General features: G+C 36.9%; 1 protein-coding gene across 4 annotated transcripts in view; it reads left to right on the top strand.

Moving 5' to 3' along the window:
* Positions 1 to 26,682, top strand: part of LOC5572844 — a 375,823-nt gene that overhangs the window by 161,718 nt on the left and 187,423 nt on the right. For 2 of the 4 annotated variants that reach the window (XM_021849987.1, XM_021849984.1), the window contains exon 2: positions 13,224 to 13,765. In XM_021849987.1, the coding sequence (XP_021705679.1) occupies positions 13,714 to 13,765 (52 nt within the window). In that variant the 5' untranslated portion in view covers positions 13,224 to 13,713. Of the gene's footprint in view, positions 1 to 13,221; positions 13,766 to 26,682 lie in introns of those variants that run through there. The other 2 variants (XM_021849986.1, XM_021849985.1) reach the window with 2 other exon arrangements.

The raw sequence follows: 26,682 nt of genomic DNA, 5'->3' as shown, positions 1-26,682 counted from the left end.
AGGCGTTTGTAAACGAAAATTCAAAAGTCTAGTTTGTCATACCTCAATGGTTTATTTTGACAAGCCACAACTTATTAGCATATATTATAACTAGAAAATGGAATATTAGAGATTCATCAGCTAAAATATGGTGCAAATAAAGACGTTTATGAATTCTGTAAACTGGTTTAAATCTTACACAAACTGTGTGGCGGTACCGCGAATAATTGAATTGTAAACGGATAAACAACGAGTTTTGCAGATGAATTCCCTTATATTGAATTAGACCTTTGAAATACCCCTTGTAGATTGTCCCCTTGCCCCTTGTCACTCAACTTAAGTGAAATAATAAATTCGAGTTCATTTGTTCACTTGCTCCACTCCGCATACCATTTGCAGAATGAGTTCCCTGTTCTACTTCGTAGATTTCGCGTAATTTCCGGCAACGAAGATTTGAATATCTCGCGCTTATTCTAAGGATCCTTGAAAATAACTCTTCCACTTCGTTCTGGTCTGCGGAAGAGGCGAGTGCGATCCAAGTTAGTTTAATCGTTCATTTTGGCCGTACCGTTTGTCCCGTTTATGCGTCGGTAGTCGGCAACATAATTTGCACCACTCGATGAACACCAGTCGTCGCACCGCACACAAATGAATTTATTGCACACAAGAGAAGAGAGAGTAGAGGAAAAAGAGGGAAATGAAGTAGAACTAGGCCTTGGAAAGATGAACTGAATTGTCGATAAAGTAGAAGTTATGGAATGGATTGAATATAGCGTGAAATAAAGGCGAAGAAGTTTGAATTCGAAGTAGATGCGTTTCAATAAATCAGTACACTGCAGCGGAAAGGTGTTTTAAAGCAGTCAGTTGGAAGAAATCTAAAAAAGTAAATTTAGAGAAATTTTCACGTTTCGGTTTCTTATCATTTTTTTGATATCTACTGAAGATTTTGACTTTTATTTCAACCAAACTTAAATTCGAGGTGTTCGTGTCTTGATGATCCCGTGATGATAACCATCGCGAACACTACTTTGTCATGGGCGAAAATCACACTACACACTCTAATTTTTCTATTTGCACGACTTTGGTCGTGAGGCATTTCGTTTCCCTGATTAGCCAGCTTGTTTCCCGCCCATTCATTTGGAAAAAAACAGAACCATCCCCTGAAGGGTCTTAATTCGGTCGGGCAACCTTTCAAACTCGGTAAGTGTTCTCCCTCGGAAGTTAAGCCAGTTTTACTTGTTCCCGGGAAACTCGCAAGGCTGTCCGGGTACAACTGAATATATTTGAAAGCTTTCATTTCAATCGGTCACCCTGTTAAGTTAGATAACACCTGCCGTTATAACCAATAAGCAGAAAAAAAAGCGTATTTTAGGCCATACATTTTTCCAAGCTGTATTATCTTGAACTCTCTACTTCTTAGTGTATTAGCTTGTGTTAAAGTAGAAAATCTTTTTGTGTTTGTTTATTACTAAGCAATGGGGTTTTTATTTCTACAGACAAACTTTAAAATGAAGATCTGCAAGTGAAAAGGCGACGATGTTGAACTCCACGCAACAAATATAAATTATATTTTAAGGTATACTTTGCAAATTGTTATGGAACAAGTTACCATGAGTAGCATATAAAATGTATTGAAACGTGTCTTACAAAATATAATTTAGTTTTATGATCAAATTGGCTTCGTAATGCCTTGAAGCGCTAGAGCCTATTAAAAACAAGTAAATTCTGAGAAACTTTTCGAGATAAAACTGCAGCGCTTGTCATTGATAACAATGAATATGATTAACGGTATAAGAATATCTTTTGTGTTTGTAATCGTTACGCCTCGAAGATTCGTCGATCTTTGGATTTAAATGTCTGCCCAGGAGATACAGACAACTAGACAAACCTAGTTTAGATAGAATACTTCTTCTGATAATCAGGGTGAATGAAAACCGTCTAAATATCATTGATCTACTTTGAATGTGTGGACCAATATCTTCAAAAGGACGTATTTTCAAAACGGACCTAGATATGCAGCTTGGTTATAGAAAACGAATGGTGAACTCATATGTAATGGATTTTTTTTTTCTGGTAATAACGGTCTGGGGAGCACCGTGATTAATGATTTTGATAACAATTAGCATTCTTTGGAGCAAATTTGTGATCAAAACAAAGGTGTTTTTTCATGCAAAAATCATTTTATGTCTGATAAAAAGAATTCAAGTCACAATGTATCGATATTTTGTAACACAGTCAGCGAACTATTGTCCCACAAGTTTTATACTCTTGACCCATACAGGTGTGCGAAAAGTTCGTTAAATATAATCAAATTTTCAAACTGTTATAACGTTAAAATTGGCAAATTAAATTGTTAAAAGTTTGTTCAGCAGAACTGTAAGCAATAAGTTGAAAGTCCACTGTGTCATTCTTTTCAACTGTTATAGTTTTTGGAAATATTGATTATTCCACTAAGGTCGAACTTTTGCCCCACCTTACTTTATGATTATTCATCATAGATATCTTCCTTATGAACCAATCGAAACGAAAAACTACTTCCAGTACACACCTCTTGTTGGCGAACGTAACAAAATCACCGCACTAACATTAAATCATTCACATCCCAGCGTGAACTGGGACTTTCTTTTCGATAGCGATCATCTTCCATTGTTGGGCGATTTCTTCCAAACCGACCGATTGTTCGCAAACCTGCTCCAGCATGGGTAACCACGTTGAACATAGGGTAAGTGTACCAGTTATGGCCAAGTTGATTCCCTATTTGGCCATATGAAAAATTTCGAAAGATTTCATATTTTAAAGCTTATTGAATGTTCTGATATCTATCCACTTTTGCCGGAACTGGTACACCTACCCTACCGAATCGCAGTGAGTCAGGCCGGATCCGATGAAAGGAGATAATTTTCCAATAACATTTCGAAAACAAGTGAATTACCCCGATCCGGTGTGGATGATACATGCGGATTGTTGTCCGTTGCCTGTTACGGCAGCAAGATGAATCATTACAAGCCCAAATTGAGGCAAATTAGTCAGATGGTTGGTGTTTTGGATGGGCTTCTGTTGCTTGGAGTGTGATTTGATATAGGAATTTATAAGCGGTAATAAATTAATCCTACTTTCAAAGTTTTCAGTTTTTACTCATCAAAAAAATTTTCAGTTTGCAAAGAAATGTTACCATCAAGATTACTATAGATATATATTTCATATGTATTCCAGTCGGCTCGAAAATAATTGAATTAGATCTGGTAGAATGAGAAAAGCTTCATGAAAAATTTGAAATATAACAGGGACATGATCAGAATCAAAATCAGCGTGAGTAACCAGTTGACTGCAAAGCTGACTAGAGTCGGTTAAGACCAAATCAATCGTAGAAGGATTTCTAGAGAAGGAAAGACAAGTAGGGTTATCAGAGTATGAAATCGTGAAATATCCTGAAGATTACTCATCAAACAAAATTCCGCTGTTGGAATTGTTTTGCGAATAATTCCATGAGCGAAGTTTTGTATTAAAGTCACCAATAACGACAAATTTTGATTTATTGCGAGTCAATTCCCGCAAGTAAGTGCATTGAAGAGGCAAATAGACAGCTATGAAAGAATTTATGTAACCATATATAACCAAGCTGTGTTTCAACAGAAACACTCAAAGTTTCAAAAACTTTGGTTCTAAAAAAGTTGATGTTTTATACGCTCATGAATGATGATAACAACTCCACCACATGCTCCATCCAGCCGATCAAAAAAGTTTGGATCATTTTGAAATTGAATCTTTGGGTATGAATTATAGAGCTATACATTTAGTCTAGTTTTTTATTTTAAATATTGTGTGGAAATGCTTTACATTAAATTATATACAATTGCATCATCTGAAAAGTGCTCTCTTTGCCTTTAAATTCATCAAATCTGGGCCTATACTGTTGCCAAATCTATTTCAACTCCATCAAAAGTTTGTCCTCAATTTTTCTTGACCCAGAATTGAAAGCTGAAAGCATCGATCTAGTACAAGATTAATTGACAAAAAGACCTTCAATAGAAACAGAGCATTACTCTCGTCGAAAATCGCCATCGTGTAACGTAATATAATCTAGTTTCCACTGAACCTGTTAATGCATTCTTTTTTTTATTCTGCCAGAGTCTACCTGCTTCGTTTAAAACCGTAATCAGATTGTTTTTATCTGCTTATCACCAATTATATCAATCCGCACTCGATCAGCGTTTATTCATTTTCATTTATCCATAACATCTGCTCAAACGTTGCTATATAGTGCGAGTCAATTATTCACTTGTCGGTCAAACCAAAAGTTTCCATTGACGTAATCTTTCTCCCCGAGTTTTGTTAATCAATACGGTACTCAACCTCTGGAGACGTCAGCTGCTCGTTTGTTTGCACGTATACTTCTTGGTGGAGAGCAGCCAAAATCAACGGTTAGGTGACCTTTCCCAAACCTCTTGAAGAATAGGAGTTGATTTTACAAAACAATTAGCACTCTCAGCCGTTTTCGATGGGGAGAGTTATGATTTTCTTTAGCAGGAGTTCCCAACCGGTGGTGTGCGGATCCTTAGGGAGGCGTGATGACTTCTTAGGGGATCCGCGAAGCCATTGTAAATAAGAGTTGTTTTCTACGATTGATGAATAAATGAGAGGAATATCTTTAACAGCCTAATTCTCGGTAAATGTCGTCTGCGAAATCCTCGACAAATGTCATGGAAGTTCCTTGGTAAACTATTGATGGGACTGAAAATTATTCATTATTTCCACTCATACTACTGCACTATGGTCCAGAAAGCATATTAACGAGGTTGCATTAAGTGTTTTAGAATGAAACATTAGACAAAACTGTCTTATACAAAGTTGTTTGTATTGGCTAGGCTAGGTTTGGTGTTATTCAATATAAGGATGGTCCACATCTTCGTAGATATAATATGAATAACTTTATTATTTGTAAAAAAAAATGTAAATTCGTAATAATATGGTATACATGTTTCAGCAAAGTTGTATAACAAAGCAATTGAACTCATTTTGAGCTTGTTTTTCTATGCATACATCAAGTGTTCCTTAAAAATGGGCTTTCTTGATCCATCGTTATCAATTCAAGTATCTCATCAAAGTAGTCAATAAACCACTTTCAAAGCTTTGAAAAATACGTAATTCGGTGAATAAAGATGCTCACTATCTCTTTCCGTTTGGAAATTATTGTTATTTTTTCTTGCTGAAACCCGCTTATTTCGATTGTTAATATCTCAGACTGTGGCAAACATCTTTTGACGGCATTCAAAAGGAAAAAAAATGTTTGTAAATAATATTCAAAGATATAAATGCGTTCATTTGTGATTATCAGATATCAACAATCTTTCTGCATTACAATTTGAGTTTCTTATGTTCTAAAAGTCGTTCATAGACTAATTTTAAGTTCAATTCTAAGAAATCTAGATTTGAAAACATATTTTACTTGAACTACCCTACGTTGATTGGAGAAAATACTCTAAATCTGTCAAATTGTGAGCTGCAGAAAACCTTCACACTTAGATTAAATTACTGGGGTCGGTAAAATTTTACTGGGTTTTGGAACTACCGAAAAAATCAGCAAAATGAAAACTGTCGCCACGTGTAATTGAAAAGCAAATTTCACCATGTTTTATTTTTATCGATATATGATATAAAAAGAAAACTCTCTGCAAAATTTCAGAGAAAAATCTCTGTTTTTCGATCTCTGACATTTTTTTTAGTTTGCTGACTTTTTCGGTAGTTCAAAAACCCAGTTATTTTTACCGAACAGATTGAGTGTGTTTATTTGTTGAAAATGATTTAAAATAGGTGTTATTATTCCATACAAGAAAGTCCCAGGGCTAGTTCAACTCAGAACCTCCGAAGGTAGTCGTCACTTAATTTTTAGTGACTATCTCGGCGATGGGATTCGATCCCTGGTCCTCGGCGTGAGAGGCGTGTGTTCTAACCACTACACCAGGTCCGTCCCCATACTTGAAAAGCTTAAAAAAACGCAATTGTAATGCAAAAAGATTGTTGATTTATTTTAGTTCAAAACCTCGAGTTTTCGAGGGGTTCATAAGAAAAAACTGTGTCTTTCAAAGAATTTTATTAAGGTGAAGATAAAACGAAGCCACATCTCAAATTTACAAGAGCACAAATCTGGAGAACCAAACATCCATTTGAGCTGGAAACTTAATCGATTGGTCGCCACCAGCTAGTGACCAATCGATTAAGTTTTCAGCTCAAACGGATGTTTGGCTCTCCAGATTTGTGCTCTTGAAAATTTGAGATATGGCTTCGTTTTATCTTCACCTTAAGGTTACAAAAATAACGTATCAGTAATTTACGATAAAAAGCCTGTCCACGAAAAATTTCGGACAGTGTTTTTTCAGCGTAGGTTTTGAATAATTTAACGAATCGCAGCAACGTTTGACTGATATGACAGCTGATATTCTATTTCGTGATACAACATGTTGACATTATTAAAACATTCACTAAAATGGCATCCAATCAAGTGGAAGGGCGCAAACGCATTTTGTTCGAACGGCGTATTTTGTTTTTTGCAAACTATTTAATCAACGTTTGACTATGGATCGGAAGTTTGGAAGTGGATCAAATCGAAAAGTATGCTCCCGATAAATAAGAAGGTGCTAGCCATTTTTGAGAAAAATCCCAGTCTTTCTGTGCGAAATGTGAACCATTTTCTGAACCACTGTGCTCTGGTGAAATCTTCTAGAATCTATCAGAAATACTAATGAAATTTTCCAGTGGTATCTGTAATTCAGCGATGACTCCAACATAGGACAATATTTCAAAAAAAAAAAAACGAAATTAAAAAAAAGCACTTTTAGAGATCGTTAGTCGACTCCTGAGAAGGTCATTATCGAGTTCCGAATTGTAATGCTTGGTAGATACGATATAAATCTTTGGAAAAAATCTTGACGAGAACTTTGCCGATTCTACGGGAATTTTGCAGATACCTGAGCTTCGTTTTCAAGCATGATTTTTGAAGAAATTCTTATTGTACCCCTGGAAATATCTTTGGAAAATTGCAGGATTCTCAACCATCGGATTTATGTTAGATTTTGGCAATTTACGTTTCAAAAGTTCCTCAAGTCAAGATTTTCAATATACTTAGTACATCCTAGTGCCTAGCTAAAGTTTTCTGAGCCCAGTGCGAAGGCAAAAAACAAAAGTATGTGCCGCCACGTCATCGTAAAAATGAGCTACATAATTAGATAAAGTAGATGTGTGTCCAGCTACTAATGTAGCCAGTGTTTGGATTTTGATCCGAATGAGCCGATCGAACCATATTCGGAGAGTGTAACAGTTCACGAACCATAACAGTTCATGGCACATCGCATTCGGAGGGCCCTATGAATGTAAACATTCACTTTCTCGTTTGGTACGTGGCACGAGAGCGTTCAAGAGTAGCAACTCTACAGACTGCAACAGTATCGAGCCATTCGGGTGATTTATGTTTTGCACAAAATTGGTAACAACTTCCATATTTTCTGGTAATGCAGCCTTTAACAATCTAATTATAATCTATTGGGCTATTGAAAACACTTTTGGTTGCAAACACAGCACAGAAAATTGAAAATTTTCGCCTCTGTTTCTTGATAAGAATGAGAGTGGGTCAGCGAATGTTACAAGTGTTGACACACAGTGATCGGCGCCAAACAGTGGGTGGTGTGTGTCTGTCTTGTTTTCGTTTATGGCTCGTTAGCATCCACGAACGACAAATGTCAAACGTGTTGTATGAATGCAGGCGGATAAATGGGACGAAATTATGGCTCATGTGTCAATGAGCCTATGCATGCTATAAAACGTTTGACTTTTACTGTGCGCCCTGTTTTCAAAATGCCCGTGAGAGAGAGCGAGACAGCACTTACACACGGCGCACAGTAAAAGTTATGAGAATAAAAGAATTTATGGCACGTACAGAGGCTCATGATCGTTAAATTTTCCAAAGCCTAAATGCAGCGGCTCTACGCAGAAAAAGTCGAATTTTCTTAAAAAGAATATGCCTATCATTACTGAACTCTTATGTGCCTTCAATATTTTTTCGAAAACTTTCAGCAACTTTTGGAAAACACGTTAAAAAAAATTGGACATCTTCCACAAAAATATCTGGCGAAATAGTTGGTCAAACTTCTAAAACTCTAGTAGCCTGAATCACTGAAATAATCTTAAAATGTATTGCTAGAGGAATATTTGGTCAAATTCTCCTTAAGTTCAAAAATAAATATGTTTTGGAAGATATTTTACATATTTTTGAAACTCAGTCGAAATTTCACAAATTCTTCGAAGATTTTCTTAAACACACACTCCTTGTGATGCTTCTTCTGAGGACTTCTTTTAAGAAATTTGAAAAAATATGTGGTGGAATAGCTGTCAAGTTTTTGGAGAAATTACTGCATGTGCCGCATGAAGAACTCGTTGCAATAATTCATGAAGTAAGTCCTGGACGAATTGAAGAAGGACTGCCTTAAAAAAAAAACTTAATGACGAATCCATTGTCAATGTCTAAAAAGACAATTTACCCAGTAGTCCATTTTCCGCCGCTTGGAGTGGGAATCGAACCCACGCTTCGTAGCACAATTCGCCTAAACGGCTGACGCCGCTAACCGCACGGCCACGAAGCTCACAATTTTTTGTGGAATTCTCTCAAACATCCAAGATGAGTACCAGAAAGAAATCCTTAGAAAAAATTCATAGACAATACTTGAAACAACTAAAATAATTCGTGTATGAAAATTTCAAGCTATTAGCAGAGAAATCCTGACGGGATTTCTTGGTGTACCCTCCTCAGTTTTTACTGATTGAATCCTTCAATAAATCCTGGAATGATTCCTTAAAGATTTTTTGAAGAATCCTCGAAAAAAAACAGGGTTGAGCTTTCAGGAAATTTTAAAAATCTCTGTTGCAATTTCTCAATGGATTGAAGAGTTGCTTATGTAAGAATGCCAGATATTTACTTACTGACTTTATTTAAGTCTCTTTAATGAATGTTCGAATCCTCTGAGCAGAATCTCAAATAGAGAAACTTTAAAGCAGATGGAGTACCGTGTACCTTTTAATTCCGCTCCTAAATGCTTATCTTTGACAGATACGCGTATTTCGACTACCACTTGCAGTCTTCTTCAGTGGATACGAGTAACTGACACTGAAGAAGACTGCAAGTGGTAGTCGAAATACGCGTATCTGTCAAAGATAAGCATTTAGGAGCGGAATTAAAAGGTACACGGTACTCCATCTACTTTAAAGTTTCTCTATTTATTTAAGTGCTTTTTTTCTTTTTTTACAAAATCCATTTCTTTCGAAAATAACCAGAAAAAATCCTAATAGCATTGCTCATAATACTCTGCAGAGTTTCTGTATGGAAGCACCTTAAGACGTTTCATGAAGAAGTTGCTAGAATAGATTTTGAAAGGTATTCAGTTACGTTTTTATTTTGCAAGAATTCTTGGAAGAATTGTAGAGATTCATGACACTATTTTGATTTAAAAAAAACAGGGAAAATTACTATAGAAATTTCTTGATGAGAAACTGAATGTCTCCCCAGGATAAATTTAGATAAATGTTGGTAGAAATTCTTGAATTATCCTGGAGTTAATTATAGATGATTAATTTTAAGATAAACAGTAAATAAAAGATCATTATCTTTCGCTTACCCTTCCGTCAAAATTCGTGGTTTTGAAAATATCTCAAGTTTAACCCATGACTCAAGAAGCTCAAGAATATAATAAGTAGAAACTCATGCCTACGCTTCAACTGTTCGAAAGTTACTAATTATTTTATTATTAGTGAGCTGGCCTCAACTTAATTTTGATTGTTAAATTAGGATCAAAGCCAATTCGAAGATCGCCAGATTTTTTATGTCGTACAAACTTGAGCAAATGGTTGGGAATCAATTATGCAGAAATTGTTTTTGAATCCGTCGTAATTTCAAATTTGAAATCTTTAAAATATGAACCAGAGTCTACTTCAGTATGCACTTCAGGGCCACATTAAGCTTTAAAGAGGCTCATAACCAGAGATGCCATATCGTTTTTTTGTAATCTGGAATTTTTTTGTAAATTTTGTCTCAAAGAAGTCTGGATATTGTAAGTACTATATGGAGAACCTTACAAATTTATCACATTTTTTTCTCTGGATCTTCCAATATATTTTTTAAATGAAATATTTTAAATTAATTAACTCATTACGCGTGGTAAAGATGGACAAATTATGGGTGAAATTATGAAAAAAATCCACGTGCTCGGCTGGGATTTGAACCCAGGACTCTTGTATGCTAGACGAGCGCTTTACCAACTAAACTACCGAGCCACTTAGTGACCCAATAACTGAGTTGGTTACAAGTTTAGAATTCAAATCCCTACAGACCACGCAGACCCCTTTCATAACCCATATCCATCCATCTCATGTTAACTACACACGCGAGTAGAGCGAGTGCGATTTATTTAGTGTTGAAACTGTTTGCTTATCGTACCTACATCGCTTCCACAACAACTGTATTGTGGAAGAGTAAAGATGTGGGAAATATTTTAGACGAACCTAGAAGGGGGTCGTCCACATTTATGGGGGGAGGTGTGGTCTGGCCAATGATTACGGTCCATTCAATTTTTTTTGTGTGGACAAATGGTCGGCGTTAAGTCAGAGTGGACCAAGTGACATTTTTGTAATTTTGAGAAATATGGGTTTAAAGTCTAATGCTCTGTAATTTTTGAACTCGTTTAAATTGTAGTTCAATATTTCTACACGTCTTTATGTTACTTTCAAACAATATAATGTGAAATGATAATCATGAAAAATCATAATCCAAACCTCTAATAGAACGATTTTTTGATGGACTATGTGTAGTTGGTCCACTCTGACTGAACTAAATACCATCTTTCAGTGAGTTGGTTCACTCTGACTGAACAATTTCTTGGAAAATAACAATCATGGTCAAATTGGGTGCATATCTTTAAGATAAACAAATTATCAAGACCCTTCGACACCAGTATCGTAAATTCTTAAATAATCTATATAGTAAATACCAAAATCAGTGGCATTACGATAGCTTGCAAATTAAGGTTTCGCAGGGTCAGGGCATTGAAGACCAGAAATATTCAAATATGCGTTCAGTCAGAGTGGACCAAGTGAAAATCTTGAGTACCGACCAAAATATGCTGGTCCAATAAGCGGATCGTAGGACATGCCATACATACACCATAGAACTACCGTAAACTTCTATCGGACTCTGAAATTGACTCCAAAAATACAGTAATCAATCATTTTATTGCTTCTCAACACTTGGTCCGCTCTGTCTGCACAGAATTTGTTGCAATTTCCGACCACCCATCCGAATATGGTAAATGGTCAGAAATCAAAATCAAATGCATCGAATTAAGTGATATTTATAAATTTCTATTAATGGATAAGTAGAAGAATGAGTCGATGTCGAAAAATCTGACAAATCTCCTGAAATGTTTTTCATTTCCTCGCATTCCTCAGCGCGCTGATCATTTTCGCTGTTATGGTAATGAGCACTTGGTCCTCTCTGACTGCACACTTTTATCGATTTTTGTTGATCATCCAGAGTAAATTTGTTACATATCTCTCGCAGTTTACAGCATTCTTCAAATCTGATCAAAGTGTAACGGAGGCAAGGTAAATTCGCATCTAATGAGAGAATAATCCAATTTTCCCAAATTTTGTACTTGGTCCCCTCTGACTTAACGGCGACCAAATGATCACGAGAGGGACGGAAGGGCGGGTCTGCATGTTTTATATCCAGGTTTTCAGTGTTGAGAAACACTATCATCCTAATTTGGTAAAACTAAGTCATGGGGGCCTTCCTTAGCCGAGTGGTTAGAGTCCGCGGCTACAAAGCAAAGCCATGCTGGAGGTGTCTGGGTTCGTTTCCTGGTCGGTCCAGGATCTTTTCGTAATGAAAATTTCCTGGACTTCCCTGGGCATAGAGTATTATCGTACCTGCCACACGATATACGAATGCAAAAATGGCAACTTTGGCAAAGAAAGCTCTCAGTTAATAACTGTGGAAGTGCTCATAAGAACACTAAGCTGAGAAGCAGGCTCTGTCCCAATGAGGATGTTAATACCAAGAAGAAGAAGTCATGCTTTTATTAATGTGTTGTTAAAAAAACACATTACATTTCATTTGCAGATATTTTTATAGGTGAGTTGATTTCACCTCATCATAAGAGAAAAAACGCTTTTAATTCAAAATCCCTACTAAACCTAGATATATAACGCATTTATCGTGGCAATCGAATAAATTTATTCGATATTTGTTCCAATGCTTCAACTTTGGATATTTTATGTAACTCATTAATATTATACCAGTGAGAATGCGTCAGAATTATTTTCAAAATTTTATTTTGAATCCTTTGCAGAGCTTTCTTCCTGATATTACAACAGCTAGTCCATATTGGTATAGCATACAACATGGCTGGCCTGGAAATTTGTTGGAATATCAAAAACTTGTTCTTAAGATAAAGTTTCAATTTTCTGTTATTAAGGGGATATATTTTACATATCTGACCAAATTATTGGAATTCATCTTATTGTGACAACATGTCTACTCTAAGGTTTTAGATGAAGAGCTTTTCGTTCATGTGGGAATACTATTAGTTGAATTTTGGAAGCATTAGGAGAAATCTTTCATTTTTGCAAGTATGCTGAAAAGATATCCAAACTTTTTTGCAATCTACTACAGATGACACGCATGCTTCGTCTTTTGGAGAAGAGACATGTAGATATCATCCGTAAACAAAGATTTTTGTCATACCTTAGGTAACTCAGGAAAGAAAGATGTGAAAACATAGCTTAATATTGGTCCCAAAATACTGCCTTGAGGTACGCCAGTTCTTACAGGAATTCTTTCCAACTTGGAACTCTGACAAGTATGATTTGACACTTTGGATTATTCTTACAATGTATGTTAGAAAATGAAAGTTTTTTTTAGTTTTAAAATGAAGCCTTCATGCCAAACACTGTTGTATGTTTTTTTCTAAGTCTAGAAGAGCAAAACCAGTAGAAAAGCCTTCAGATTTGTTGGAGCGAATTAAATTTGTTACACGTAAAAGTCAGAATCCGAACTATTCATCGACAGGTTGAGAACCACTGTCCCATAGTTTCTTAGTCTTATATCACACTGCCTACCCACTTGCGCATCCGATTAACCATAAATGTCAGTCTCGTAACCTTTCCCAATTTCTTTCTTTCTCTCTCTCCGAATCTCTTTACAGGCAATAATCGTGGCAAACATCGACCCGATTGATAGATGCAAATCAGTTTCTGGTAGAAGAGTGTGATTCCATTTGGCGGTGCGCACCTGTACAAGGCGGAGCACATTGTTGGTCGTCGTCGCGTCGTGTCGTTCGTTCGTTTATTCGCTCGCGTGTTCAAACCCAATCTCTGAAGTTGCGTTTTTCGAAAAAGAGGCAGTGTGTGAAAATCCGTTCCATCCGTTGTGTGAAATTTTTCAGATTGGAAGTCGCTTCCAGTCAGCAGTCTGTGATCAGAAGAAGAAAAAAAAGTGATATAGAAGCTCAACCGAAACCGAGAAGAGCAAGAGCAGTGAATGATTTGAATATTCAAATTCAATGTTTGCATTTTGCCGTCTTTGCAACGCCTGATCAAAGAAAGTGAAAATAACAGACGTCGAGCATCATCATCATTTGGAATCACCCGCGCTTCGCTCTGAAAAGTGAAAACAACGCCAACAGAATTCCAACCATGAATCGACTCCGAGTGTTCAACTTTATGCTGTTTGCATTCTGCTTTTTATGTAAGTTCGCCTTATCATATCAATCCAAATTTTGACGTTTTCCTACTTTGCTGTTTGTTAGCTCTTTTTTCATTTCCTATGCTATCTTATACGTGCTGTTTCTTAGTCTTTCACATATTTCCACTCATTTTTCGCATTGCTTCCAATTGTCCACTAACCAGTTTCATTCACTTTCGTATTCTCCACTATTTAACCGTTCCACCCACCCACTGATTCCGAAAATGCACCCACACCACCCACTCGCTTCCGACGCATCATCAGTCATTGCCATTCGTGTGCCTGCTTTGCTGCTGCTTGGCTGTTACGAATCGCCCCAACCATGTAGTAATCGCACTAACCAACCATGCAGTAATCGCAATCGGAAAAAGGCATAACCGGCAAATGCTGCGTAGAGATAGTAGATTATTAAAACTAGCTTCCCATGATGCTCGCCCCCGTCTGCGCCCTTCACTCCACGAATGCACTTTATGGATGAATAAATTTCTAATGAATATCAATGTGGAGCTGCACGGAGAGCTGGGTCGTTCGCCGGGTCACTAGCTGACTACAAAGTGCATTTTTTTTTCGTGTATGACTTGGATGCAGGGGAGTAGGTTTGTAAACTATGAAAAGCATATATTCAATGGCAGCTCAACTGTAAATAGCGATGTGCACCAATAGATCACTTTCAGTTATCATTTGCATGGTTAACATGTTGTTTGGTGTGATAAGCGTTTGATTTTAGTAATCATTATTTAGCTTTATTTATTTGTCTTTCGATGTAGCTTGTTAACGTTTCTAATTTGTTTGTTAGTGAAAATTGTATAATGAAGAAATGTTTGTTTTCGATAATGAAGTCGGTTGAATTATTCATTATTATTCTTCGGCTTCTTCATACTCACATAACATATTCACAGTAACATTCCAGCAAATGCCATTTTCAGCTTGGCTTGCATTACTATCTATCCAGTTCGACATTTCCTAACCAGAATTGATAATTTTTCTCGTACTACATTATAATTAAGGCTTAAAATGGATTTTTTTTATGATAAAGCTAAAATTTTGACAAAAATCGATTTAGTACCGTAGTTTGGTGTGTAGTAGTGCGTAGTGCGGCTTATTTTTCAAAAGTTCTCAAAACCAAAAATTGTGCTCTACTGAATTTAAATCACATTAAAAGAGAAACCTCAAAATCTGAGCCAAAAATATTAACATTTGGAGGTGGCGCAAGCGTCTTGAAGGTGAATTTTCAAGTTATAGAAAATGACCTTCAGTGAAGTAAACATAACTTTGTATTTTTCTACCAATTTCAAATCTTTTAGCATCATTATCTTCAAGATTAAAATTATGAATACTTCGTAGAACATCAAATTTGTCCAAAATCATAGTCATAGTTTAAAATACTTTTATACAAATTTTTACTCATTTTACTAAAAAAATAAATTTAGTTGGACCATAACTTCTTGAATACTCAATCGATTCCGGATCTTTTTACATGTTTTCGAAGCAATTTTAGTTGTTTTCAAACTGTTCATACAGTGACCCCACGCAGTTGAATCACCCACAATTTATGAATCAGCTGATTTCAAAAGACAAAATAATTGTCAAACTTGTCACAAAACATCACAGAATTACTTTTACACTTAGTTTCTTATCAGTAAAAATAATTCTGTGATGTTTTGTGACAAGTTTGATAATAATTTTGTCTTTTGGAGTCTGCTGATTCATAAATTGTGGGTGATTCAACTGCGTGGGGTCACTGTACAACACATTTTTCTAAAAAATGTTTTTGCCTAAGTTTTTTACCAAAAACTATCCAAAGCATGATTTTTTAATGAAAAAATTGCATTTCTTTTGATTATTTAAGTTTTTTTTGCCAGAAATTGCATATTTTCTACAAAACTTAAATTTATAAAGCATCTTTCCTTTATTACGAGTTGAACAGTGCATATATTTTTCAACATATGCAAACATAGTTTTGTTTCAAAATTATTTAAAAATTGTTGCAAAGTCCTTCTCAAAGATTTAACAAATGAGAAAAACCAGTTTAAGCTCTAGAGATAATATGTAAAAAGATTTGGAATCGGTTGAGTAATCATAAAGTTATGGTCAAACAAAGTTAAAATTTTTAGTAAAATGAGGAAAAGTTTGGAATGAATTACTTATAACTAAAACTTGTTTTGATTTTAGACAAATTTGATGTTCTACAAAGTTTTTGTAAATTTAATTTTGAAGGTATTGATGCTAAAAGTTTTAAAATCGCTCGAAAAATAACAAGGTTATGTTTACTTCACTGAAGGTTATTTTTAAAATTCACCTTCAAGACGCTTGCGCCACCCCTAAATGTTAATATTTTTGGCTCAGATTTTGAGGTTTCTCTTTCCAGTAGAGAACACGAATTTTTGGTTTTGAGAGCTTTTGAAAAATAAGCCGCACCCTAGTGTGTAGTTGATCGCTACACCCATATCCACATCTACTTTAACTAGAGCCATATTTCGATTGCAATTACTAAATTTCTTGTGATGTCTTATTATTTAATAGTTACTCTTGATATTCTAATATCTGGTCAAACAATAATATACCATTGAAAACCAAAAAATATAAACTGTTGAAAGGATCATCTCTAAAAAAATTGGCAATCAAGCTATTAGGCTATGTAAAGACACCGTTAGAAGAAATTGATCAGCAGAGTGCAACTGATCACAGTGCTACACAATAGTATATCTTACTTATAGAGTATTAATTTTAATGTCACCTGCGGTAAATGAACGACAATTGTATTAACTGCTGTCAAATTGTGTGTTTTTTGTGTTACATTTTGAAAATATTGTAACATTCCATAATCTTGTTCTGTGTGGACATCCATTAACTTTTAGTTATAAACAAGAATTTAGACATGGTGTCAAACTGAATGTTTGAATGTTTGTGAGGATGCTTGAAATATATCCTCAAAAAGATTTTATTATCGAAATTCGTATTTTGTTCATTTTGCTGAAGTGAAGGAATATAAGTTAGATATTAGCAGGCTTGATAATAATTAAGGAATGGATGGACCGAAAGCATAGAGGAAACGAAAAATGAGCGAGAAAGATGCAGCACAAAACACAACAGAGTAAACTTACCTCAAAAAAGGGTGCTCTCACAACTCCCCGAGGACTGTCTTGTACGGGCGGCACTCTCAAGAGTTCTTTTCAAGTGTGAGTAAAGGTAAGCACCGCAACAAGAGAGGAGAGAGAGAGAGAGAGAGAGAGAGAGAGAGAGAGAGAGAGAGAGAGAGAGAGAGAGAGAGAGAGAGAGAGAGAGAGAGAGAGAGAGAGAGAGAGAGAGAGAGAGAGAGAGAGAGAGAGAGAGAGAGAGAGAGAGAGAGAGAGAGAGAGAGAGAGAGAGAGAGAGAGAGAGAGAGAGAGAGAGAGAGAGAGAGAGAGAGAGAGAGAGAGAGAGAGAGAGAGAGAGAGAGAGAGAGAGAGAGAGAGAGAGAGAGAGAGAGAGAGAGAGAGAGAGAGAGAGAGAGAGAGAGAGAGAGAGAGAGAGAGAGAGAGAGAGAGAGAGAGAGAGAGAGAGAGAGAGAGAGAGAGAGAGAGAGAGAGAGAGAGAGAGAGAGAGAGAGAGAGAGAGAGAGAGAGAGAGAGAGAGAGAGAGAGAGAGAGAGAGAGAGAGAGAGAGAGAGAGAGAGAGAGAGAGAGAGAGAGAGAGAGAGAGAGAGAGAGAGAGAGAGAGAGAGAGAGAGAGAGAGAGAGAGAGAGAGAGAGAGAGAGAGAGAGAGAGAGAGAGAGAGAGAGACAATGTGTTACAAGCTTTATACCTGATACAAACTGGAATGATTTGTTGTATTATGTCCCAATAGCCATTTTCCTATTTTGATTTTCTTTTTTTTTTTCTGAAAATGATGTGAGAATGCAGAAAGGTGCTTTAGGATAACATATAGAAGGGTAATAGAAAATTATGAACATTTGTACCAGGAAACAAACTTCAAGCTTTACGTGATATTTTCTCAATGCCTATTTTGTTATATGAAGGTTATGCGTTTATCGGCAGTACATTGCACCTGAAATCTGTCACCAGAAAAACTAATTTTCTTATTTGACGTAAGAAAGTTAAAGTTTTTTGTCTTAAAACCTTGTGTGATGTATTTCTTCAGAGATCTTTCTGATGGATAACTGTTGAATTTGTCGCGAAATCCTTGGAAACATTTATGATTAATTGGAAACATCTTTCATGGATGCCTGATAAGATATTGGCAAGTGAGCTCTCCAGTGATTTCTCAAAGGCTTTTAAAGGAATTGCACCAGGATTTGGTCGGATAAAGCATTCAGAATTTGAATGCTGATATCTTCAAAAAGTTCTCTTGAAATATTCATTCAGAGATTCTTACAGTAGTCTTTACATCGATCTCTTTAATTGTTACTTCAGGAGATCTTTCAAATTCTTCCAAATGGGCTCCTAATCTTTCAAGAATACCGTCGTGCGGGGTGACATTGGGCCATAAGGATATCTTTGGGCCAAGATTTTTACAGCAAACTTAAACCAGAATAATGAAAACAATGTTACAAGCTTCAAGAATACATTATAAATAGCCACTGGATGGTCATGGATTAGTTATTTGACTCTTGTACTAGCCATGAGATGCATCAAAAAGGCTGGTCAAAGTGGTTGTGCTACTTTTCCCCGAATGTCGGTTCCCCGAATGTCGTTTCCCCGAACGCCAGTTCCCCGAATGCCTGTTCCCCGAATATCCCGTTTCCCCGAATAGCCCACTTCCCCGAACAGTTTTTGGCAATCATAATTGTCATAACATTTTACATTTCAGGTAAGTGAACGTACTGGTCATCTGATATGCACCCTTCTTTATTTGATTGGCGGTTCTTTGGAGTTTTACCGTCCTCAGCATTTTTGGCAACATGTGTATAGTCGAGAAAGACCAAATACCTCCTTCTTTCGATTGCCTATCGTTTTTTCTAGTTCACCATCTTGCTACTAAAAACTATTAGAGCTCCTATTCGAACAGTACCACTTTTCGGGGAACTGGGTCATTCGGGGAAATGGCATTCGGGGAAAAGGGTCATTCGGGGAACTGGCGTTCGGGGAACCGACATTCGGGGAAACGACATTCGGGGAAAAGTAGCACAATCGGTCAAAGTCACCCCCTAGGCCCAATGTCACTCCGCACGGCAGTACCCAAAAAGATAATTTATTTCAGTTTTTTGTTTCCTGAGGTTTTAAGTAATCTCACAAGATTTTCAGATGAAGTTCCTACCAAGCATGGGAAACACGCATTTGATTATTGCGTTCCCCTTACTCATTCCCACACGCAGTTAAAAGCGAGGTCACAGTTTCACCAACCAAGCAGAGTGCTTCCATTTCCAATGTTTCCTACTTCATCGCCAAGCTATTTACATTCCGATTCCGTTCGAGTGGCATTCGTGTTTGAGTGCTGATGAGCGCTCACTGGATGGCAATATACCTGGCGGAATGATTCAGTGAGTGTAAAGCCGTTCATTCAGCTGAATGCATTCAGTGATTGAATTCCGAGCGCGTTCTTTCGTGTTTCCCAGTTACGAGCGGATTGGTTCTCACTTCACTTCGTGTGTCGTTCGATTTTCGGTTTATCTCAATCAGCATTGGCAACGGATACTTTGCTCTTTTATAACGGTAGCGTTTGCGAGAGTGAGTGCTTGGTTCGCATGCCATTTTTTGCAGTGATATTTCCAACCTTCACGGATTCTCTCGCTGCAATCTACCAAAAAAAATTAGCATATATCTCTTTGAAGTGAACCTCAATTTTGAGCTTATGAAGTATCACCTTATCATTAGTTGATGCCGGACAACCCAAATATGGCAAAATCCCAGTGAAGCTAACGTCACTTCGCATAAACACGGCAGCTCATGAATTGCTTCACCAGTTCATTCAGAAACTATTCTAGGAAATATATTAGTAACTCTTCCAGTGTATTTTTTTACAGGGTTTCTCAATAAATTCAATGATTCATAATGAAGTTCCTACAGGAGTGATCGAGCAAGTGGTAGGAATTAAGGCTCGAAAACTCCGTACAGTGTAAATACTCGAACTACATTTTATTGATAAAATAACGATCACAATAGATGTACATCTAGCTTATCCTACGTTGTGTCTAATACTAAAGTGGTGATGATTGAGATGGTTATGATGATGTATAGGATAGGGTATGGCACTCCGCCGGTAGCACAATAGTGTTTGTCCAAACAAGGAGTTCGTTCCAGATATGTCTTAAGTATTACATTCATAGACTACTCTCGGTTCCGGGTCATTTGGCCGAATGCCGTTTGGCCGAATGCCGTTTGGCCGAACGCCATTTGGCCGAAAGGGTCATTTGGCCGAACGCCATTTGGCCGAACGCCATTTGGCCGAATGCCGTTTGGCCGAAATTGAAAACGAAAGTGAACTACAGTTAGGATGTATTTATGATGAATTCAAAAGAACTTATTCACCTTATTCATAAAAAAGGATAAATCATCATTTTATGCTTTTTAGTGTTAGTTGAAGAAATAGTCAGTGCTGGAAGAAGAACATCCTAAATGTAAGCGGTTGTTCACTTCGATGCTAGCGGTAATAGCCTTCAGCAGATGTTTTGGTATTGCGTTCGTAGTTAGCTTTTGACAGTAATTAAAACGGTTTAAAACTTATTCGTTCTTCTGCTGGATCGGCTTGCTTCGATCCCTCGAACCGTACTAAGTAATATATGTCATAGTTCTGGCACAGACAAACAGACGTCACGCTCTCGTCATTGTCCATCGACCAACTTCCTAACGGTCGATTCAAATATATTGTAAGTGGTCAATCCACTACCCGCAGCGCTCGCATCGTTTTTGTTCGCATTTGACGTTTACAAACTACCGCCATCTGTTCGCCCATCGGCTAAACAGACCGATTTTAGCATTGGGTGTTCATGGTCTCTCGACTATGATTTTGATCGCGATTCGTTCTAAGTGTTTGTCTGTGGTTCTGACATCAACAAGTCTTGGCTTTTTCTTTTCACAACGGAGAAACAGTGTGCTTCTTTGACGTAAGTGTTCATCGAGTCGTTTATTGCTATACGCAAGCAACGGTACAGTGTTCATGTTGTAATCTTAATCTTGAAGGAGAATGATATCTCACCTAAGTTTACCCTTGAGCTAAATAAATGTGATCTGAATAAAACGTATTATAAGCATTAATTCCAATAACTATGAAACATATTTCTCTCTTGAAAGAACAGCCTATGATTAAAAGAAGGAAAAATCTCTGATGAAAATTTAAGCAAGTGTAATGCATATAATCATTTTATCAGTACAACTACAAAGAACTGCCGATGATTTAAAGAAGGAAAAATTCCCAATTGAAATATAAGCTAAACTATTGCCGATAGTAATGGAACCAGTATAACTAAGAATAGCCTATGTTTAAAAGAAGGAAAACAATCTGATGAAATTATTACACCGTTGGTAATCCAGTGGTGAATCATTCATCACCTCAGAGATTTGACGCGAAGTGTGGAGTTCACAGCTTCGTCCTGAATTAAAAGGTCGATGTTATCACTCTCTTGGAGCTCATATAGTAGCAAACATGACGTCCCATCACATCATAAAAATCAACAAATTAACTAGCTTATCAGTTATTGGGTCACACTTATGAATCCTACACATCAGCGTTGTAGCCATTTTTTTTGTCCATGATTCGGCCAAACGGCATTCGGCCAAATGACCCTTTCGGCCAAATGGCATTCGGCCAAATGGCGTTCGGCCAAACGGCATTCGGCCAAACGGCGTTCGGCCAAATGGCCGGATACCCTACTCTCGCAGTCTCCTACAACGATTTCTTGTGTTATGTATCTAGTAAATTCTTCATAGATTATTTAAAAATTCATTGAGGGTTTCAGACTCAGAAAAGGCTAAGGTAGTTTTGTTCAACAACTGTTCTTATTATGCCTACAAAATCATTCAATATCCTTAAAAATTTCCAAGAAAAATAATTGCAAGAACCAGTGCTGTAAATATTCGACATTTCTCACAACGTTCGTTTCGCTTCCATGGTCAGCAATCAATCGATTTGTCCACACTCATCCGCTACCGTCACCATACAGCACGAGCTGTAGAATGAACATCGAGAAACACAAAAATGTAAAATTAATGTCGTTTGACACAGTGACGTTTTTATAAATCATGCATTTTGCATAGATTTCAGAAGTGTCCGATTATAAACAATAATAGTTTAGTTTTGCTTGCTATGTCGAACATGACACACGCGCATATACAGTGAAAGCAGCTCTTATAATGAAAAAAAAATAGAAGTACACAAAAACGAGCCGTTTTCTGGCGACGCTATTGTGGTCAGCTGTATTCGAATGACATTTTTTTTCTTTCGTACGTTCGTTCGACCGTTCGTGTTGTGAAAGGTGTTTGAATATCTAACGAAAACGTGTCAACTGCCGCGATCGCTCACAATATTGGCAAGAACTCTCAAATAAATTCCTTAGGAACTTCCTAAAGAAAGTTCTGAATAAGGCTCTGGACTTCTGGAGGAATCCTTAGAGAAATTTCTGGTTGTGAACTTGAAGAAATTCTAATTGAAAAATCTGATGGAATTCGTAAGAAAATCTGTAGAAATTCTCATTTTTAAAGTACATATGTATTCATATATCATGTGACAGATTCGATTACGCACTGTGCCTAGAGAAGTCCAAGAAATTTTAATTGCAAAACGATCCTGGACTGTCCGTTATTCATACCCAGACACCTTCAGCATAGTTGTACTTCATACCGAGGATGTTATCAAAAGGCTAAGGAAAGCCCCTTGGAAACGAAAAAATTCTGATCGACAATTTTGAAAGGCTTCTTATTAAATTTCTTTAAATTTTCACTGGATAAATTAATGGAGAAATCCTGAGAAAGCTTTTTTTAAAAAAGCAATAAATATCACATCACGTATCTGGGAAAAAATCCGGATTCTATGAAAATCCATGTCCTTAACCTGAAGGTCTGACGACTTCCTCGAGAAACATCTTGAATATTCTTTGAAGGAATGGCTGAAGAAATCTCTCCCCAGATAAATCGCTGGAGAAATTCTTGAAAAATCTGATAAGTTTCTATAAAATGAATCATCGGAGTAATACCTTGAAGAAACTCTCAGCAAGTGCCTGAATCTATTTCTAATAAAATTATGGGAAAAATCATGAACAACTAATACCTTGAGCTATGACATCCTCAAATAAATTCTTTTAAATGCTCTTTAATGTTATTGTGCATGAGGTATCCAAAGATTCTAATGTTTATCTTTTTAGGGAGTCGTTGCTAGTAATGGGCCCTGCCAACAAGTTTCATGTATTTACGTTATACGCGTCGTTACGCATTTGAAACACACAGAATCATTCCTCGCGTTAAGTTTCATAAGGGCGTAACTGCCATGATCGATTTCCTTTAATCGATTTTCTCTTTCACTAATTACTCGGTCGGACGACTGTTTTCAACCGCAATTTCCTATTCAGTACAAAGTACTCATTTTCCTTCATCATACTGCATTGTGGAATGTTGGTAAGATCAATTGAATTTCGTGTTCTGACACAAAAAAAGAATCGACGAAGAGAAATCAATCAATGCAGATACGCCTGTATGATACTAAACGTGAGATTCGATGTTTTCAGACCCTCCATTTGATCCCGTGTCAATTGATATTGTAGACCCTCTCGTGTATTATCTTTTACAAAATTGTTTGCGTATGCTTAAGCAGGGATCAGTGTTCAAATTCTATTTTAGGTGTATTATCTCTAGATTTAGATAATCTTCTGTGATGCAACATATAGATTCATATCTTATCAATGTAATGATAACGAGTTTTTGACTAAAATGAAGCTTTTATCATTTAAATAGTCAAATTAATAACTCATGTCTTGTCTTTAAATCCGGACACTCAGAACTTACCTTGACATAAAATCCGGACACTAGTGAATCTAAATCCGGACAGCTGAATTACTATATAGAATATTTGTGTAAAGGGGGGCGGACCTGGTGTAGTGGTTAGAACACACGCCTCTCACGTCGAGGACCTGGGATCGAATCCCATCCCCGAGATAGCCACTAAAAAATTCAGTGACGTCTTCCTTAGCCCAGGGCTAAAAATCTCGTTAATAAATAAATAGAAAAAAAATATTTGTGTAAAATAAGTGAGAGCGTATCTCAGACCTATTAAACTCAACATTGATATGATTTTGATGCACTCAACGTTGCGCCTAAAACTGTGAAATCTAAGTTGAATAGTGTTTTCATTACCTCAATACATGAATCACATATTTTTTAATCGAAAAACGGAGCGAGTGATTACATAACACTTTTACTGGGTAATGTTCATGTTTTCTCTGTTTGTATCCTTCAAAATTTAAATCAAATTCAGGAATATTTTGTAACGTCCGGATTTCGAGCTACTCGTCCTCAATCCCGGACAGTCTCTTGTAACACTTATAAATAAGCATTTTAATCATGTTTCACAGTTTTTATAATGCTGTAGTGTCAGATTGTCAGTCCCGTGCGTACTTGTGGTGAAAATACATCGAAACATTTGAATTAGATCACAAAATTATTAAGCCGAACTTGGTGGTGCGTCCGTCGTAGTTCAACTGAGAAAAACTTGCACTGCAGAGAAATTATGGCTGTCTGGAGCAATTCTTTTGTTCTTATTTTTATCAATTGTACAGCAATGTTAACAAGATCACAAGTATCAGTTAAATGATGAATAATGTTAAAGGTAAAAAAAAATGCATAATATAAAACATTAACATTTAATTTCACATTTATCCAATCAATATTATCAGAGTGTCCGGATATTGGTACTGTCCAGATTTTGATTCATCACGGTGAAGTCCATGTGAATCCTTTTTTCTTCTACACTTCTAATATTCAAAAAATTCAAATATTTTCGAACAAATTAGGGGCCGTCCATTAATTACGTAAGGGTTCATGAGGAGATGGGGGCTTTGGTAATTCTTCGGCGCCATATAAATTATTATTAATTTTCATATAAAAATCTTACTATAGGGTGAGGGGGGGTTGATAATCTGCCAAAACTGTCTTACATTATTAATGGACAGTCCCTATGTATTGTTCGCATGTCCAACGAATGTATTATTAGGCAAAGAATGCATAGCAATCAAAAATTGCATATTGGTTATATTGGCGCTTACGACGATTATGCGAAAATTGGCAGTATAGCACCAATTCAACCTAGGTTGGCTCGATTTCTGCCCGCAACCATGTATCTCGTATTTGCATGCAAAAATGGCAAGGGTAATTTTTCTTCCATAGACGAAAACGAATCCATAAATGTATGATATTCTATCAGTAATGATGGCAGCCAAGGAACCGATAGTAAAATATCATGTTTTTTTTCATGAGTGTATATGAGTGTATAAGTTTGGGTTCACCCCTCAAAAATTTTAGGTCGATCAGCCAAGCTATCAGAATTTTTTTTAAGAGCTTCAAGCGTAACACTGTAAAACAATGTGTAAGCATGCTAATATTTTGATTGTGGTTTTGTTTAAATCTAACCTGTTTCACAGTATCTCTGTAAGTGTCTCTTCTCCGAAAAAATTGAAATGTGAATAGATATTCATCCCGCAATTATCACAATTTATACCTATTGTGCTATGGCTAAGGTTGTGAGAAGGCCAATCTAAAAGCCTTCTCAATGCGACAAATTGTTTGAAAAATTGTCAAAAAGCTAATTAGCCAAACTCCAAAGCAAGTTCAACCGCAAACAATGCGACATGTCACGCGAATGCTGCTCCCCAATAATTAGCGGTCGAAAGAATTCTCAGCCCAAGTAGAACCGGGCAATTTTACCCCATGCGTTCCGAACCTGGCCAGTCGACCCACGGCAGGGTCAAGTTCAGTTTCGTATATCTTTCCCCCTATCATCGTATTGTACACACACATTACATATTGCGCAATGGTCGTATACTTAATTATATCAGCAGCACCTACACAACTGAGAATGCAAAAAAAAAATCACATTCCACGGTTAGCAGAAGGCGCACGGTCAGCCAGTCCAGGGCCCGATTCAGATACGCATATTAACTACCCTACCGTAATTACCCACTCGGGTCGGCTCTACACCAATAGCCGAGAAAACAAACTAACAAAACTGGGTAAAACTTTTCGCCTCTGAACTCACCTCCGAGACGCACAGTCGCGCGTATTTATATAAAGGTCAGAAAAATGTTTGATGTTTGATGTAATCTTCATGGAAACTATTGAAAAATAAGTTGAAATTTTAGTACAAACAACATTTTTAACTAATTCAGCTAAAAATGGCGTTTTTTACATAAAATTTAAAATGAAATAGAAAAACATAACAGAAACAAATCTGTGAATGAATGGTATTTAGATCAATAGCTCCTGACATTCGAGTCAAAAAAGATTTTGCAACGATTTATAGCAAAACGGCCGTAAACAGCCACTAGTGCAACTAAAGGGCACTGTCCACTAGGGGAACACTGACCTTACCAGGCAATTTAAAGAACTTCAATAGCTGAGGTTTGATCCGGCCGTAAGCCACTGTGAAACGGTATTCCTCTCGCTTGCTGAGGTCATCTTACAAAGTAGTGTGTTGGTAGTTCGCATTCGCATCGTAGCAACCGTGTTCCGGACGTGGTTCAAGAGTGTCCCCAAGATCGCAGCAACCCAATTATTACTGCGAATCGCACAAAAAATGTAAAGTGAAGCAACGTTTTTCACGAGACGTGTCAACAAACATCGCCTGCTTGACCCCCCTTTTTTGACACATGGCACAGGTTATGTCGCTAATGGCATGTGCTATCGTCGCACGCTCAGAGACGCAATGGAATCGAATCATGCCCTAGAGCTGCGGTAAAGAGTAATGTGCAGGTTCAATTGCGCGAATAGTACTTTTCAAGTTCAAGTGCTATAGCTTGCTC

Source organism: Aedes aegypti, chromosome 3 (assembly GCF_002204515.2).
Source record: "Aedes aegypti strain LVP_AGWG chromosome 3, AaegL5.0 Primary Assembly, whole genome shotgun sequence".
Lineage (NCBI taxonomy): Eukaryota > Metazoa > Arthropoda > Insecta > Diptera > Culicidae > Aedes > Aedes aegypti.
The sequence above is the reverse complement of the archived record's forward strand: the minus strand, read 5'-3'. Positions and strand labels throughout refer to the sequence as shown.